The sequence below is a fragment of the Natrix helvetica genome (genome assembly GCF_964273705.1).
Source record: "Natrix helvetica genome assembly, chromosome: 1".
Classification (NCBI taxonomy): domain Eukaryota; kingdom Metazoa; phylum Chordata; class Lepidosauria; order Squamata; family Natricidae; genus Natrix; species Natrix helvetica.
In genome coordinates, this window is record NC_138548.1 from 204,354,568 (window position 1) to 204,373,901 (window position 19,334).

Sequence of the window (19,334 nt, forward strand, 5' to 3'; positions counted from 1 at the left end):
GAGAGGGTAAACAAGGTATATAACAATAATTCTGAGGTTAATATGAGCTGATAAGCAGGAAGTGCTGAGGACAAATATCAAGGAGAAATCATAATTATCATTTTCAATTTTATCAGAAGCCAAAACCAAGAAATAGTTTAGCCCCGTGACATTTGTTGGATCAATAAACAAGTGGTGGTTTCAACTGTGTGATTGAAGCCCCAACCTTTTTTATGTGTCCGCATTTGATAGATGTGATAAAGGGACACGGCTTTTATTGTGTGGTGAATGCCACCTTCTTGACTTTTTGGACTTCTGTCCCATAGACATTCCTATCTCTCTGGGTAACTCAACATTTACTTGAGGTTTCTGTTTGTTTCAATACAACTCTGGTTTCGGTGTATGTTTTTTTTTTTTGCCTGATGAAATTTATGTAGTTATGCCTAGTTACCTGCGGGATCGCATCCTCCCACATACATCCCTGCGGCCAATCCGCTCTCACAGGGAGGGCCTTCTCCTGGTGCCGTCCACGAGGCAATGCCAACGGGCGACACCGAGGAGTAGGGCCTTCTCGGTGATGGGCCCAACCCTCTGGAATGACCTTCCCCCCGATATTAGAACCACTACTGACCTCCGCTCCTTCCGACAGAAACTGAAGACACACCTGTTCCGACTGGCTGGTTTGGCATAATTTTAACGTCTACCTCCTGGCATACACATTCTTACTGGTTTTTAGAGGGATATTGTTTTAAATTTAACTTGATATTTTAAACTTTTGTATTGATTTATTTATTAGCTGTACAGTTTGGCATATTTTACCCTCCTCTTATACATGTATTTATATAGTTATTTCTACGTTTTAATCTGTTGTATTTTAATACGGACTGTACACCGCTCCGAGTCCCTTTCGGGAGAGGGGGCGGTATATAAACGCTAATAATAAATAAATAAATAAATAAATAAATAAATAAATAAATAAATAAATAAATAAATGCAACATATTGAAATAACCCAGTGAATTGTATTTCATTTCTTGATTTTATTGCTGTTTTACCCTTCTTACCTGTGTAAGTCATCATCATCTCTCTGTGACCACATAGATTTTTCTCCATCATGATCTGAAATTGCTGAATTCTATAACTGGATTCTGTGAATTATTCATAGCATTCACAGTGCAGTGAACTCAACATAGGCTGTCCTGGGAGACTAACCATCATCAGCCAGTTAAAAACACTGGTTGCAGAATATATATCCCTGCTGCTGTATTGTTGCATGAAATACATGAACACTGTATTCCAACAGTTGCCACTTATTTTATTGGGAAATTCAGGGTAATAGTTTTTATCGGCAAAAGCTCTACATGTTTTCAGGATGCCTGCAGGACTAATTCATCTTCAATTTTATCTATCTATCTAGTAAGATCCAATAGATTTAGACCATTTCAGATCTGATCGAAACAGTAAAACTTTTGGATCCCAGGAAGCAAGAATCCCTGAGATCCACACAGCCTCAATTCTGCTCTTTTTTGAAAGATTTTGACTTCCTGAGCATCTTGTTGCTTCCTCAGTCACTGGGCCAGTGAATTTGAGTCATCATTATGAATGTTTGTGCGTTTCGTACCTCTTTTACATGGTTTTAAATTATTACTATTTTTATACATTGCTTTTTAGCAATTTAGAATTTATGAACAGAAAAACAAATCGTTGTCAAGTGAGACTTGAACTCCATTTTCAGTGCACAAATTCCTTCCTTTTCCCCCTTCACTTCCTTTTGTAAAAGAGTTTGTTGTCAACAATCTTTAAATTTTGGAAATATTAGAGGACACTGTGAGACTAGGCTGAAGTTTCTATACCTAAGGATGAAGTAAGCATATAAGCTATGTGGAGAAAAACTAGGAATCTTGTCTAAAATCTTAGGGAAAGTAGTTAAGAAAGAACCAAGTTATTAAGGAAGCAAAAGCCTTCGGAAAGCTTAAAATGACCCTACGAGTGTCTTCCAGTTTGCTCGGAGGGTCGTTTTAAGCGCTCCGAAGGCATCAGGGAAGCCTCCGGACGATCCCTGAAGCCTCCGGAGGGCCTCCGGGGGGGCAGGGGAGGTTCTTTTCACCCTCCCCAGGCTCCTATAAAGCCTCTGGAGCCTGGGGAGGGTGAAAAAAGCATGTAAAAATGGGGGGGGATGGCTGTAGTGCGCGCATGCGCACTGGGGGGGTCACGCATTGCATTATAGGCGCAGCACGCCCGCACACGATCCCCCTGCGCTCACCCCACTTGTGGCATGCAAGCCAAAAAAGGTTCGCCATCGCTGGCCTAGCCCTTAGCAAAAAATTGGCATGGCTTCCAACGCTCTGTCCAGCATGGGCAGTAATGACAGCAGCAGCTGCAGCAGCAGCAGTAATGACAGCAGCAGCTGCTGCAGCAGCAGTAATGACAGCAGCAGCTGCTGCAGCAGCAGTAATGACAGCAGCAGCTGCTGCAGCAGCAGTAATGACAGCAGCAGCAGCAGCAAATGGTAAGGGAAGTGAGCCCCAGGCTGGCATCCCTGCCTCCTTCCTCTGAGAGCTGGCTTGGGGGGATGGCCAGCCTCCCCCGCTCTTCCCTCCGCACAGACCCTCTGCTGGGTGGCATGCCTCCCATTTTTACTCTGCACATGCCCCCTCCCCGCTGGCTGCAACCTGGGCCCCACCTGATCAACTGGATGGCCAGCAGGGAAAGCAGCAAGGAAGCAGGCGGGCGGGCAGGAGGCTGGCCTCCAATGCTCCATCCCACAGGGGTGGTGGCGATGAGTGGTAATGGAAGTGAGTCCCAGGACAGCATCCCTGCCTCCTTTCTCCGAGAGCTGGCTTGGGGGATGGCCAGCCTCCCCTGCTACTGTGTCCTTCCCTCCGTGCCCCTGCCAGATGAAGCATTGGAGGCCAGGCCAGTCCCACCCACTCACTGCTTTCCTAGACAGCTGGAGCCTGGGCTGCAGCCGGCGAGAAGGGGGCATGTGCAGGGCAAAATGGGAGGCATGATGCTGGCAGAGGGTCTGTATGGAGGGAAGAGTGTAGCAGTGGGGTAGGCGGGCCATCCCCCAAGCTGGCTCTCAGAGGAAGGAGGCAGGGATGCTGGGCCGTGGCTCACTTCCCTTACCATTTGCCGCAGCTGCCGCTGCCGCTGCCGCTGCCACTACTGCCCAGGCTGGAGGGAGCGTTGGAAGCCAGGCCAGTTTTTTGCTGGTTTTGTGGCCATGACTAGGGGGGAGCATGTGACCTGCAAGGTTGTGAAGTTCCATCCCTATGAGAGAAATCCAGAACCCTGGGAAGATGGCTGTGGTGCTTTGAGTCTGGCGGTCACCATTCCTAGTAGGAAGTGAGTGGCAACCTCCAAGGTTGTGAAATTCTGCCCTGTGGGGAATTTTCTGGCATTTTGCAAGGTGGCTCACAAAGAGAACGTAGCAGGCACGGCACACCCAGAGTTGCTGCTTCTTCTTTGCAAGAGCTGAGGATGGAAGAGGAACTGAAGAATTGCAGGGAACCTCCCATGTGTCCCCCTCCCAGCCTTCGCCTGCACCTCTGTGCTGGCCAGCATCTCCCAAAGCCCCTGCCATTGTAGCTACGATAGGGATGGGGGGACAGGCCGGCAAGCTGGATGCTTGAAAATGGTGCGGAGGCACAGATGAAGGCTGGGGTGTGTGTGTGCAACATGTTGGAGACTCCCCATAGTTCCTTGGTTCCTCTTCCGTCCTCAGCTGTTGCAAAGAAAAAGCGGCAGCTCTGGGTGCGCCATGCCTGCTTCATTCTCTTTGAAAGCTGTCTTGCAATGTGTCAGAAAATTGGATGGGTGAGCAGAGGGAAAACATGGTGTTTTTGTATTGCTCCCTTCTTCCTGTCCCCAGGTGGAGCCACAGCCCCCTCCCCCCCTTCCCCATGTCTTCTACATTATTGCCTTTCCCCCACCTCCACTATCTTCATCCTCTGGGAGAGAAAAATGTTTTTTTAATAAAGGCCTCTGCCTCGTCCACTGTCTTAATTCCGATATGGCTTCCCTCACAGAAAATCAACATTCCTTCTGGCAATAGCCATCTAAACCAAATTGCACTATTATATAGTTTCTTTGATAAGGAAGAATATTTCCTCCTTTTTTCTCTTATCTTTTTTGGAATTTGCTTTAGAATGGTAATTTCTTTATCTTGGTATTTTAAAGGTCCCTCCCTCCCAAGTATAGCAATAAAAACAGTGAAGATAGGATCAGGTAGTTCCCCAAGCAAACAACCCTTTGCATTACATATGGAGACCAGTTTATTTATTCATTTAGTTTGTCAAACAAGTATGAGATAACAGGTATAAGTATAAACATGGACATGAACACACGAAATGAATACAAATAAATGGGGACAGTAGGACAGGGACAGTAGGCACGCTGGTGCGCTTATGCACACCCCCTTATAGACCTCTTAGGAATGGTGTGATGTCCACAGTAGACAGTTTAAGGTTAAAGCTATGGGGGTTTGAGGAAGTAACAATGGAGTCAGGTAGAGCATTCCAGGCATTGACCACTCTATTTCTGAAGTCGTATTTTCTGCAATTGACTCTGGAGTAGCTTACCTTGAGTTTGTATCTATTGTTTGCCCATGTATTATTGCGGTTGAAGCTGAAGTAGTTGTTGTCAGGTAGGACATTGTAGCAGATAATTTTGCGTACTATGCTTAGGCCAGACCTAGATGGCATAGTTCCAGGTTGTCCAAGCCTAGACAAGCCTCACTAGAATCCAGTGCTTCAAATCCCATTGAGTGAGATCTCAAAAAGGAGCATGGATTCTTTCTGCATGAAATTATTACAGACTGTGAGATTTTGCAGGCTGAACTTTGCTTAATGCTCCCCAAGTTAGCCAGGAGCTGCCATTATTTTTCTCTGCCATCTGCTGCTTGGGGTTTTCTGTGTATGATTACTTCAACAGTGTTTCCAGCAGTCTTCTCAACTTTCTGCATGTGCAGGTACCACAGCTGGACCATGATTTGTTGTACATACTAAAACTGAGGATGCCTAGAGTGGACTAGATTGAACAGACTAGCATATCTGGGCTACGAGAAGAGATGCGAAAAAGTCTTTGGAACAGCAAAAATCACAATAGTTTGATCTGTGTCATTAACCTGCTGATGTTGCTGTCTTGTTTGGATGCTCTGGTATTTGGCAGGTAAACTAATGGGACATAAATGGCCACCAAATTTTAAAGTTTTTCTTACACAATAGAACAAAAGCTGAGCCTTGACATAACTGAAGGTTGAACATAGTATTTGTCCGGCCTTCTACCATTTGCAAACCTGCCTTTCCATAAGAATGATTGGTAGCCAGTTCAATTATGTTGGAATAATGAAGGATGAAAGGAAATAAAGCATGAAACAGAGAAGAGGATAATGCACAATACTCATTTTATTGAAGCAATTTTAAAAACCAATGTCTTTCCCTCTTTTCCACCCAGAAACCATTTCAAAACCATTGTTTGTATGCAAAGAAACTCATTCTCCTCAATATGTGGAGTGTAGGCATAGAATCAAACTGCTCAGTGTGGTTATATAAGCAATAATATTGTTTTCATGACAGGAGGAGGAAGAGAAATGAAGGATCATCAAACTCAGAGCCGGCAGCCACTGGTCCATTTTGACAGATTTGTTCCTTTGCAGTTGTTTTTCCAGCCAAACCTTAAAGAAGGAATAAGAAAAAAAATAAGCATAATGCATATCTTTGTAATTCATACATGTGGTAGTTTCTTTAACATAATAATGAATCTCTACTTGGAGAGATTAAGGAAGCCTTTTGGTGAGCTAGTGCAACTACCATTCCTTCAATTTCCTGTTCATTGACTGATAAAGTTATTTTCTTAATTGTTTAAATGAATCTCCTTTCCTTCAGATTAAAATAATTCTTTTAGCTAAAATAGTTCTGGCTTTCTATTTCTCACAATAAAGCATACATGCGACTTATGCCCACTGGATACTTTGGACTCTCTTCAATACAACACAGAATACTTTTTATATTGTTTACCACAAAGCATTTTTATTCTTTGCCTTTCGATACTCAGCTGAAAAGTTTTCCATCTAATCTGATCTGCTGCTGACTACCCCTTTACTATTCATTCTATGATTGGAGGATTCAGGAATGATCTCTCCCTGCTTCTCACACTATTAGGTTCTTTACCTACCGGATCTCTGATCCCATGGATCTCATTCCATGGAATTAGAATCCTTGTGTTCACAAGGCCCTCTGCCTAATTCTGCTGCTACCTGCTCCAACCTGGAACTAAACCCTAGATTTTTTTAAACTGCTGACAAGCACAGGAGTGGATAATTGATGTAAAATGATTGGGAAGGAGTAATCCAGCATATAACAAGCATCAACAGCCCCATCTTAAATTGAGTCTCAGGCTACTTTTAAAACAGGATTCAAAAGACTGCTTAAACCCATATTTTAAAGCTACAAGAATGCAAGTATAGCAATAAAAATACAATCTGTAATGATCAGAAAGTATATTTCACTACCAATGCTCAAAGGTTTTACAATAGTCTAAAGAAAGTAATTAAATTTCATGACCCCAAGCTCAGTTGCTACCCGATGTAGAAGATGTTAATGAAAGATTGACTTACCAGGCATTCATCCCATTGGGATCACGCACAATTCTCTTAGCACAAACAATATCATCTGTGATGTCATCATTTATGAAAGCTGCCAGGAAAGACAAATTGGAATATATTCCAATACAGATGTTTCAAACAAGATTTCCAAAGACTTGCATAACATTACTATTTAAAGCAGATTCTTATCCATGTGGTATTTAAGTATTTAAGCTGCCAGGAAAGACAAATTGTGCAACATGTTGGAGACTCCCCATAGAAAAAGCGGCAGCTCTGGGTGCGCCATGCCTGCTTCATTCTCTTTGAGAGCTGTCTTGCAATGTGTCAGAAAATTGGATGGGTGAGCAGAGGGAATGGCTGCGTTGAGGGGAGGAGAGGAAAACCCAGGCATGTAGGGCCTGCCCACTCAGGACCTGCTTCTTCCTCTTCTGGTTCTCTCTGAATGACCATTTTTATTCCCACAAAACATGGTGTCAGCTATGAGAAGGAAAAGCAGGGCAGGCAAGAACAGTCATAGGTCCAACCCAGTCAACCTTGAGAGGCGGCTAAGAGGAAGAGCGGTGCTCACTGAGGTGACTTGGCTCGCTTTCCCATCTCCCTAGCACAGTGGTTCTCAACCTGTGGGTCCGGACCCCTTTGGGGGTCAAACGACCCTTTCACAGGGTTCTCATAAGACCATCGGAAAACATATATTTTCGATGGTCTTAGGAACCGAGACACCAATTTATGGTTGGGGGTCACACCATAACATGAGGAACTGTTTTAAAGGGTCATGGCATTGGGAAGATTGAGAACCACTGCCCTAGCAGAAGCTCAGCTTTCTCCTCCCCCTGATTTCTCCCCAGCTGCACTCACCTCATGCCGTGGCAAGCAGTGTGTGTGTGTGTGTGTGTGTATGTAAGGGGGGGCATGGACCATTCGGTGCTGTAAAAGCAGTGGTGGCGGGGAAAGCCTCCCAGCTGGCAAAACAGAAATTTTCGCCGGTTCGGTGGGCGTGGGTAGGTGGGGGGGCATGTGACTGAGTGGGCGGGTGCATGAATGATGCCAAGTTGGCCACGCCCACTCAGTCACATGCCCCCCACCCCACCTTCCCACGCCCACCAAACCGGTAGTAAAAAGTTTTGAAACCCATCCCTGTTACACAGGTATCTCCTGCCGCAGAAAAGATTGGTAGCCAGTTCAGTTATGAGGGACTAATGTAAGATGAAAAAGAAAATAAATAAATGATGAAACAGGGAAGGACATCCAATAATGCACAATCCTCATTTTATTGAAGCAATTTTTGAAGAGTTAAAAAAAAGCAAGCTACTTTCCTATTTTCCACCCAGAAATCATCATCTGTATGCAAAGAAAGCCATTCTTTTAAACATGTGAGGTACAAGCATAGAATCAAGTTGTTAAATTTTGCTTATGTGAGAGGTAGCATCATTTTCATCACAGGAGGGGAAAAAGAAATGGAGGATCAACAGTCTCAGAGGTTGCAGCCCCGAGTCCTTTCAGACAGATTTCTATCTTTGCATTTGTTTTTCCAGCCAACCCTAGAAGTAAGGATGAGAAGATTGTTTTCCTTTCTACCTCACACACATGCTTATTTTTTTCCTGCTATAACTCTGCTTCAAGAGAGTCAGGAAGTTTCAAGGTGAGCTAGTTTTTTCAATAAATCCCCTTTCCCCTTTGTTAAAATGAAAGGAAAATAATTGTTTTAGCTAAAATAGCCCTGAGTTTCTATTTCTCATAATAAAGCCTACATACCACTGATGCCCAATAGATACATTGGACTCCAGTCTCCAACATAAACTTGCCAGAGTCCATGTTAGCAAGGGCTAAAGACACTTAAACTCCAAAGTATTGGGTGAGCACCAGAGAGGTCATAAAATCCTGCACAAAATCTTAGAGTGCTTTAGAAGGGCACACCGTGAGCAATTATTGCTATGTAGATAACTCGTTGACCACACAATATCTTTATAATTTGCTTTTAAATGCTGATTGCTGGTTTAACAGTTTCCTATATTATTATTTATTATTATTATTATTATTATTATTCATGCTTCTAGACCGCCCCCTCTCCCAAAAGGGACTCGGGGCGGTGTACAGTCCATGCAAAATATATCAAAATACAATAAAAATTTGAATATGTACAGTTGGAATGGAGGAGGTTAAAAATGGAATTAAAAGAACTGTATAAAGCAATATATATAAATATAGGATTTTGAACCCCTAAAACACACACAATAAGTTAAAAACAATACCCCTAAAATAACCAGTTAATACATTTGCCAGGAGGGACAGTTGTAATTATGCCAGGCCTGCTAATCGGAACAGGTGAGTCTTCAATTTTTGCCGGAAGGAGCGGAGGTCAGTAGTGGTTCTAATGTCGGGGGGGAGGTCATTCCAGAGGGTTGGGCCCATCACAGAGAAGGCCCTACTCCTTGGTGTCGCCCGTTGGCATTGCCTAGTGGACGGCACCAGGAGAAGTCCCTCTCTGTGTGAGCGAATTGGCCGCAGGGATGTATGTGGGAGGATGCGATCCCGCAAGTAACTAGGTCCCGTGCCATGGAGCGCTTTAAAGATGGTAATCAGCACCTTGAAACGCACCCGAAAAACCACAGGTAGCCAGTGCAGCTCGCGCAGGAGAGGTGTTACGTGGGAGTACCTCGTACTCCCCATCACAGCCCGCGCGGCTGCGTTCTGAACTAACTGCAGTCTCCGGGCGCGTCCCAAGGGCAGCCCCATGTAGAGAGCGTTGCAGTAATCCAGGCGGGACGTCACCAACGCGTGAGTGACCGTGCGTAGGGCATCCCGGTCCAGTAGGGGGCGCAATTGGCGCACCAGGCGAACCTGGTGGAACGCCCCCCTCGCCACGGCTGCCACATGGTCATCCATTGACAGCCGGGCATCAAGGAGGACGCCCAAATTGCGCGCCCGTTCCACAGGGGGCAATTGTTCGCCCCCTATGGCCAGCGATGGAATCAGCTGGCTGAACCGAGGTGCCGGTAGCCACAGCCACTCAGTCTTGGAGGGGTTGAGTTTAAGTCTGTTGTCCCCCATCCAGACCTATATAATAACCTGCTGCTGAAGCCCTTTTCCTACCCATCCTATAATTGGAAGCATCACAAATGATAGCTCCCTGCTTGTCTCACTACTAGGTTATTTACAGATCCAGTTCTCCGATCCGTTGGAGCTCATTTGTTGAGATCAGAATCCTGGTGTTTAAAAGGCCGTTTACCAAATTCTTTTCCTGCCTGTCCCAACTGGGTGCTAAATCTTGATAGTGAACCTGTGTTTGAAAAGATCTATATATAGCTGACAGGCGCAAAACTGGATAAGGGATGCCAAATTACTGGGAAGAAATTATCCAGCTATAATAGGCACCAGCATTCATCCTTCTAAGTTGTGTGCCAAACTACTTTTAAATCAGGATTGAAAAGATGGTTAAATCCAAATTCAAAATGCTATTAAACTCATATTCTAAAGTAACCAGAATGCAAGCATAGCTATAAAAAAAAGCCATATCAAGAAACTATATTTTACCACCAATGTTAAAGTTGTACAATAGTACAACAAAGGAAAGATAATTAACTTTCAATACAGTCCATTTGCTATCCAATGTTACAAGTGGAAGATGCTAATGAAAGATTGACTCACGAGGCATTCATCCTTTGGGGATCACGCACAACTCTCTTAGCACAAGCAATATCATCTCTAATGTCATCATCTGTGAAAGCTGCCGGGAGAGACAAATTAGAATATGTCCCACCCCAGATGTTTCAAAGTTATTTCCAAACATTTGCATAAAATTAATATATAAAGCAGAAAAAAATAGAGAGATTGTAAAAACGTTGATGTTTGTGGAATTGGGGAGCTCACCAATCCTGGATCTGATGCTCATTAGAAATCAGACCATACTGGATTGGATGGTTTGATATGTCTTTGTGGGGGAAGGTTGACAACTTGTGAGAAGCTTAGAAATGGGATACTAAGTAAAAGAGTAGACTCACTAGGGATAACAGGTCAACAAAAAACAATGCGGATCGGTATTATCACAATGACCCAAGTAGGAACTTGAAACAATTTTGAGAGACAGGATGATTAAATGTGAATCTTCATGAAGTGATGGGTGCAATTGGACAGTTACAGAGGCCGATAAAGGAGAAGGATTAGAATTTCCCTACAAATTTTTAGGTGAGATATTTGGGACATTTCGCTTTTTTGCTTTTCTAATGAAATAGGTGTCAGCCCTTGTTAGTAGATCATGTCAGGAAGCAAACACTACAAGGATTATGGGAATTTATACTACTTCATTGTCATAGACTACAATAATAAGAAGAGAATTTTAAAAGTTTCTCTCTCCCATCTCACACACAAACAGGATCAAAGTGGGGGCATTTTCAATCTCTTTCAGATGCTTCCTTCTTTCCCAGGACTGAGTTATCATTCTTTTCTCATCAACTTTTCTCTTAATAGTTCTCCTAATATCAAGATTATATCTCTTCTACCCAACATATCTTACCACTGCAAGGTTTATTGCAGCCATCATTTGTACGGCCCTGGTAATTGTTGCACCACCAACAGCTGTTTATTTGGAAAATCCCATAGTCGCAACTGCCATTCCTGTTTGGCCGCCCCACTTGTCACGTGCCAAAGCTGCTCTCATGAATAGTCACTGTGTTCAGAGAAATAGAATAGAAACAGCTAAAGAAATCCCTATCAGATTTCAGCTCAGTTTCCAGTATAGAAGTTAAAATTAGTTCCTTCATTTCCCATTTCACCTTCTTTTTATTCTAGGAGTTCTATTCTATTCTCCTGTTTGTTCTAGATATTCATTAGATTTTGGAAATAGGAGCAGGAGATACTATAACACTTATTTACGTCCCACCTTCATCGCATCCAATAAAATCCTCTCTCCAGCAGCCTGCAATCTTGGGGACTTTCCATGCTCCTCTCAATTCACAAAGGAAGTTACCATGAGGAAATTCAGTGGGCCTTTTTTCAATTGTCACATCCTGTCTTTTGTCAGGATTTTTTTCCAACATTGATATTTTTTTTTGAGAGTTCTCCTTCCCTCAAAATAGCTCCCTTCATCATACCATATTAAAGATATGCAATAAATATAAACCCAGGTTGTGGCCACAAATACCTTGAGGTCTCTCAGCTCAAGAAGCATATTATGGAAGAGAACTGGCAAAGATAAAGAGTTGACATATCGAACTTATTGAAAAATCCTCAAGGGGAATTTCAAATCAGATAAAGAGAGCAATGAATAGCAGATGGATATAATTGTCAATGATTTCCCATTTACAGTCATCTGAAAGATTTAAAATAGATGAAAAGGCATAGTATGAAGCAAAGAGTGGCAGAATTTGAAATATAATTGTGTTTTGATGATGAACATGAACTGTAATTATAAAAATGTGCAAACCTGTTGATATTTGAAGCAGAGGAAGAACAGGTTAGAGTGTTATAATATGCAGATGGTCAGTAGGAAAATATGTGGTTAAAGTTGTTGTATTTACCGTACATTATGTTATGAGCTCAAAGAGAATTTTTATAAAAGGATGTCTCATTGGTACATAAGGCCAGAAAAAAAATATCTAGAATGTATATAAAGTCTCTTCAAATGCACATTGGGAATATGAACAACACAAGGGGACATTTTATCATGTTGGTGATCATGTAAAAAAACTAAAAATATTTGGTTTCAAAGGCATAGTTTGATACAGATGGTTTTATATATCAATAGTCTATGGGAGCCAGGACCTTCCCTTACATGATTATTGGATAAACAGTTAGACAAAAAAGCCATGGAAGATGATTTCAGTATATCAATGTTTCTCAACTTTGGCATCTTGAAGGTGTATGGACTTCAGCTCCCTGAAGTCCCCAGCCAGCTGGGGAAACCCATTATTTATTATTATTTAGTGGATTTCTATGCCTCCCATCTGATTAATACAACATCTCTGAGTAGCTTACACTATAATAAAAGTTAAAAAGTACAAAATCAATTAGTATACAATAAAAAGATAAAAATTAAAAGTACAAACCTGGCCATGAGAATCCTCTCTATCCCATCAGCCACCCCCCATTTGGTGAGCCCCCTTGGTAATATTATTTATATTTATTGGTGACTGAAAGCTTCTTATGGAAGTTTTGCATAAAAATAAAAAAGGAACATGATTTATGATTCTGGTGATTAAATAGTATAGATTATGGAAAAAGAGTATTGTGTCATTTTAGAAAGTAAAAATATATTACTTTTATAACATTTTTCTTCATTTTGTTTTTCCTCAACTTTTTTCTTTTGTTGTATTTTTGTCCTCTTTGCTTTATGTCTCTTTTTCCTTACTTTACATTAGTTTGCATCTTCTTGTTTAATACTTTTAATAAAAATCATATACAAAAAAGGAAACAAATTGCATTTCCCTAGTGCAGTAAACCACTGCAGAAACAGCATAGTGGAGAATGGGGTGTTTTAGGAGACTGAATATAAATCAAGTAGTCTTCTATTTAATTATAATAGCAATAGCACTTAAATTTATATACCGCTTTACAGTGCTTTTACAGCCCTCTCTAAGCGGTTTACAGAGTCAGCATATTGCCCCCAACAATTTGGGTCCTCATTTTACCCACCTCGTGTGGATGGAACCTTGAGCCTGGTGAGATTTGAACTGCCAACTTGCAGACAGGTGGCAGAAGTAACCTGCAGTACTGCACTCTGACCACCGCACCACCATGGTTCATTGTTTGCAGAACAGCTAGTTTGGAATAATGGCTAAAGCACCAAACTAGAAACCAGGACATCGTGAGTTCTGGTCCCACCTTAGGCAAGAAGCCAGCTGGGTGACTTTGGGTCAGTCTTCCTCTGAATTGTTAACTGATGCACTGAATAGACTAGATTTAACAGAATAACAAATCTATACTTTGAAAGAAGGTAAAATGAGGAGTTTATTTATTTATTGATTTGATTTGATTTGATTTCTAGACCACCCCCTCTCCCCGAAGGGACTCGGGGCGGTGTACAGGTACCAAATTAAAAACCATACAAATAATCATAAATATAGTTAAAATCGGATTAAACTTTAAACCCCTGTACAAGTTTATAAAAATTAAAAACTTAGCCTAAGACCAACCCGTGAAATTTAAAAATACAGACTGAGGTGGGAGAGCTGGAATTAGGCCAAGCCGGCTAGATTAAACAGGTGGGTTTTGAGCTTCTTACGGAGGAGCGGAGGTCCGTGGTTGTTCTAATATCAGGGGGAAGGTCATTCCAGAGGGTCGGGCCCATCACAGCATGTTTGGAACAGCATAAATCACAATAATTTTGCCTGTATTATTTAATCTGCGAATGTTGCTGTCTTGTTTGGATACAATTGGGAGAAACAGGCCCACAAGTCAGAAATTTGACAATGTCATGAAATGAAGCAGCAAGCAGTTTACTGCATGTAAAAAACGGTACTTCCTTGCAAGAATGGGTGGCTAGTAGGTAGGCACACCCAGGAATACATTTCTCAGATTTTTCTTCCCTCCAACCTGAACCACAAATCCCTCCCTTCAGCCCCCTTTGACAAAGGCCACAGGGTTGCAGTCTTCTCAGAATGCCTGTTTCTCCATGAATTTCCCCATACTTAATCTGTTTCCCCACCTTTTGTCCAGTTCCCCTTTTCCCAGACTACATTTTGTCCCTTTTTATTTCTTAACCTATATTAACTGTTTCCTTACAATCCTTGCAGCATAAGCTTAATAAATTGAGGCAAGCAGTTAATTAATCTCTTCACTATATACTAGAGCTGTGTGGTTAAAACTGTTAACTAATGTCCTTGCCCAAGCTGACTCGCTTATCAGAATAGCAGACCTTTCCTGTTTTCCAGTCTTGAACCTTTTACCTTTAATGTCCCAATGTCCTACTGAACTTTTAAATCCATCTCTCTCAAAGATTGCTTTCTTTGCAAAAATGACACTATCTCCATCAATTTCTTACACTCTGGTGTCTGCCAGGACGATGGATCCTAGTAAGATGGCCACCATATTCTAAATTCAGACATCAGTTCTACTGTACAGCAAAACCAAGCCTTAATACTCTATAACTGGAGGTGCATTCTAGATATTGTCTGACCTTGACTGCCAATTTAGAATTTTCATGTAAAAATTTCAATAATTTTACTAATATTGTATGAAGAGATTCATCAAGATCTCTATTACGTGACGCCAAGTTTTGAACCAGTGATTCATTTGGTTACACAATTCTCCCCTGCCATAGGAAAGATTAATAGCCAGTTCAGTTATGTGAGAATAATGAATGATGAAATAAAAATGACAAAATGCAGAATATTCATTTAATCGAACATTTTCAAGCGATATTTGAAGAGTTTAAAAGAGTTTTGAAATCATCATTTGTATGCAAAGAAGCTTGTTTTACCAACTTGTGGGGTACACGTATTGAATCGGAGTGTGAAAGATTGGTTATACGGTATAAGCGGTAGCATCATTTTCATTTCAGGAGGAGGAAGAGAAATGTGGAAGAGAAGTGCAGAATTATTCATCTCAGAGCTGGCAGTCACTAGTCCATTGTGAGAGACCTCTTCCTTTGCAGTGGTTCCTCCAGCCACCCCTAGGAGTAAGAATAGTGCATGTCTTTCCAAACCACAGGCACAGTTGTTTGATTGTTTATGCAAATCTACTTCAAGAATAACAGAATGTGGGAACAACAGAATTGGAAGGGACTTTGGAAGTCTTCTAGTCCAACTCCCTGCTCAGGCAGGAGACAGGAAATTCCATGCTAGCAGCAACTATATTTCATTCATCTTTCCTCTTTATTGATTGATAAAATTCATTTGCTGGTTTGTCAATGAATTCCTTTCCACCAGGCTAAAATCCAACACTTTTTTTGTTTGAGCTAAAATAGTCCTAATGTTCTATTTGTCACAATAAAGCCTGAATGCCAGTAATGCCCAAGAGATTCTTTGGTTCCCACATATCCTAGGTAGGGTCTACACTACCTAGAGCTAAAGGGAGTTCAAAGTCTTTGGTGAACACCAGAGGGCTCACAAAATCCTCCCCCATATCATAGAATCCCTCAGAGGGGCACACAACAAATTAACTTTTAAAGTATTATCATTTTTGACAATAATAATACTATTATGGTTTGGCCCTAGATGTGCAGTTTATCAGTTTTCCATCTAACCATTTGCTGCTGCAGCCCCTTTTCCTATTCAACCTATGATTGGAGGCTTGACAAATGATTTATCCCTGTTTCTCTCACTGCTTTATTTATCTACCAATTATTTGATCCTGTGGAGCTCCTCGACAGGGCCAGAGTCCTGGTGTTTAAAAGGCCATCTGCCAAATTCTTCTGCTACCTGCCCCAACTCAGTACCAACCAAACCCCAATGCTGAATCTGTAATAAAAGATTTCAAAACAAGTGAGAAGCACAAAAGTGGATAACGAATGGGAAATTATTGGGAAGAAATTAATCAGCTATAATAGGTATAAACAAACCCTTCTAATAACGTATGTGCCAGTCTACTTTTAAGCCTGAGTTTAAAAGACAGTAAAGCTCATATTCTAATGCAACCAGAATGCAAATGTAGCAAGAAAAATACAAATTGCCATATTGTATTTTACCATTAAGACTAAAAGTTGTATACTAATTTAAAGAAAGATAATTAGCTTTCAAGACAGTTCAATTGCTACATTACAAGAGGAAGATGTTAATGAAAGATTGACTTACCAGGCATCCATCCCTTGGGGATCATGGACAATTCTCTTAGCACAAACAATATCATATGTGATGTCATCATTTAAGCAATGCCAGCGGGCGGTGCCCAGGAGTAGGGCCTTCTCTGTGATGGGCCCAACCCTCTGGAATGACCTCCCCTCCGATATTAGAATCACCACTGACCTCCGCTCCTTCTGCAAGAAACTCAAGACCCACCTGTTCCAATTAGCTGGCCTGGCCCAATCATAGTTTTAATCTTCAACCCTCCTGGCCAGTATTTTAAATTCCTGGGGTAGATTTTTAAGTTGTTTTAATTTTTATTACTATTGTACAGATTTTTATTTAATTTGTTTTTACGGGGTTCTGATGTCTTTTTATGTATATGGTATTTTAACCTTTGTCTGTACACCGCTCCGAGTCCCTTTGGGGAGAGGGAGCGGTTTATAAATTTAATAAATAAATAAATAAATAAATAAATAAATAAATAAATAAATAAATAAATAAATAAATAAATAAATAAATAAATAAATAAATAAATAAATAAATAAATAAATAAATAAATAAATAAATAAATAAATAAATAAATAAATAAATAAATAAATAAATAAATAAATAAATAAATAAATAAATAAATAAATAAATAAATAAATAAATAAATAAATATATGAAAGCTGCCAGGAAAGACAAATTGGAATATATTCCAACACAAATGTTTCAAACAAGATTTCCGAAGACTTGCATAACATTGCTATTTAAAGCAGATTCTTACTAATGTGGCATTTAAGTTGTAGGGCTTCAATAGTTATTATGTTATGCATCAACGTTTTTACCAGTGTAACCAACTATTTATGCAGCTATTGTAGAGAATGAATCCCATTTTTCATCCTCTAACTGTGTAGAGTAACAAGTCTGAAAAGTGTAGAGCACTGGGAATCTGTTTTCCCCCTGGAGCTGAATATCCAAGGTCCCTTCCAACTCTTAATACTGTTATTCTGTTTTTTTTGCACTCTTGGAAAGGAGTGACAGAAAAATTCTCTCACCAGAGTCCAAGAACCAGATTTCTCTGACAAAGGGCAGAGAGCACCGAATCAGGTTCCTTGCTAGTTGGAGTTCGAGTGCTGAAATTGCTGCTTTAACTTGTCCCTCTGGGCAAGACATTGACTAATGTTGTAGTGGGTGGTGTGGAGGCACAAAGTGAGATATGTCTGTGTGAAGGAAGTTAAAGGATTTGTGACAATTTGGGAAATGGAGTACAAAGTGGAGGAGCAGATTGAGGAAGGATAAGAGGCCAACAGAAAATATGGTGGCTAGCAGGGACGTGCGGTCAGGGGAGGCAGGGGAGGCAGAGCCTCACCTCTCATCATGAAATAATAATATATAATAATAATATCCATGAGGGAGTTTCATATATATAAGAGGAAGAGGAGGGAGGAGGAGGAGCGCGCACGGGGCGGTGCCAGCTGGGCAACCGGCGGAGGCAGGAGGGTTCTCGGAAGCGCCAATAACCTTCCTGCCTCCGCTGTACTTTGCGCGCTCCTTGCGACTGCAATAGAAGTGGCAGGGGCTTGATGACATCACTGCAGCTGCCATGCACGGACGGACGGAGGTAGCCCGAGTGGCGCCGAGGCAGTCCGGCGGATGAGCGACCGATGATCAGGTTGCCTGATCCTCCATCACTCGCTTGCTCTTTCGTACGCCCGGACCCCTCGGCACCACTCTGGTTACATCTGTCCGGCCGCACCCAGCAGTGACGTTGGCGACATCATCAAGATGAAGTGGCTTGGAGGCGAAGTGCTTTTCAGTGCTTTTCTATGCGTCTGGCATTTAGGTAGATAGCTGGATGTCCTAAACGCCAGACGCACAGAAAAGCACTGAAAAGCAGCTGCTGTTGGGGATCGCAGAGCGCGAGCTGGTGGAGCGTGCTCAGGAAGGTGGGGAATGGGATCACGTGTGCTGGAGGATGAGGCAGCCTCAGCCTTCAGCACATGTGGTCCCATTCCCCGCCTTCCTGATGACGTCACCAGCCTCACCAGCCATAAACCTCGCCGCACGTCACTGGTGGCTTGATACTGTCACAGATAAGCCAAGCAGGAACTTGAAACTACTTTGAAAGACAGGGGGATTTAACGCCAAACTTCACGAAGCACTGGACAATACTGAGAAAGTACAAAGATCAATAAAGGAGAGGAAGAGCTAAACCTCCTCTTCAAAGGTTCCACCTGACTTATTGAGGACTTTTTCTTTTCTTTTCTAGTGTAATAGCCCTTGGTAGTAGGTCAGATCAGGAAAAAAACAGATTGCAGGAATACTACATCATAACAGCAACAGCAACAATAACAGAATTTTGAAAGCTTGTCAAAACTTTTCATTCCCACCTCTTATACCAAACAGAATCCAGAGTCATTTTCACTTTTGAATGTTTCTTTCTTTCCAGGGACTGAGTTGTCATTCTTTTCTCATCCACTTTGTCTTAACTGTTCTCCTAACAACTCTTGTATTCCTTCATCAAGATAATTTCTTCTCTACACTGGGTGTCTTACCACTGCAAGGCTTATTACAGCCATTAGCTGTAGGGCCCTGGTTATTGTTGCACCAATAGCGGCTGTTTATCTGGAAAATCTCATAGTCGCGACTGCCATCCGTGTTTGGTGGCCCTATAACTCGGCTGTTGAATCTGCTCTCATGATAGGCCATACAGATCCCTGGAAGAAAGCAAATGGGGAAAGGAGTATAAAAGGCTTGTGTTATAGATGAAAAGCTATCCTGGTTTCTTACACAGAATATTTAACCATCTTCAATCATTCTTCCCCCAACCAAGGAAGTATCAAGTACCAATCCCTCTTGAAAACCTGGACCAGGCTAACACAGAGAGATAGAAAGAGTAAACTCACAATCACCCAATCTGTAGCCTTTATATCCATCCAAGGCATCTCTTTTCAGAATTGAAGCCAGTTCACATCTTCGAAATACTTTGGCTTCATTGGCTGCAATGAGGAGGAAGAGGAGCGCTAGGGCCTTCATTGCCGCAGCTTCTCA

At 41.8% G+C, this 19,334-nt stretch overlaps 1 protein-coding gene across 1 annotated transcript; it reads right to left on the reverse strand.

Moving 5' to 3' along the window:
• Positions 1-5,368: 5,368 nt before the first annotated feature.
• Positions 5,369-19,334, reverse strand: LOC309385344 (lysozyme C-like). The gene is made up of 4 exons (XM_081939705.1): positions 19,190-19,334; positions 18,839-19,000; positions 6,598-6,676; positions 5,369-5,655 (listed from the first exon to the last, which is right to left on the reverse strand). Exons 1-4 carry the CDS (start codon positions 19,317-19,319, stop codon positions 5,589-5,591), a joined length of 438 nt encoding a protein of 145 aa, XP_081795831.1. The 5' UTR covers positions 19,320-19,334; the 3' UTR covers positions 5,369-5,588.

What these genes read in the sequence shown, in the direction of transcription:
- LOC309385344 (XM_081939705.1), bottom strand. Translation starts at nt 19,319, where the DNA reads ATGAAGGCCCTAGCGCTCCTCTTCCTCCTCATTGCAGCCAATGAAGCC. An exon ending in AGGCTACAGATTGGGTGATT is followed by an intron (nt 19,001 to 19,189) that starts GTGAGTTTACTC and finishes GCTTTCTTCCAG; the next exon opens with GGATCTGTATGGCCTATCAT. An exon ending in CTGTAATAAGCCTTGCAGTG is followed by an intron (nt 6,677 to 18,838) that starts GTAAGACACCCA and finishes CTTTCCTGGCAG; the next exon opens with CTTTCATAAATGATGACATC.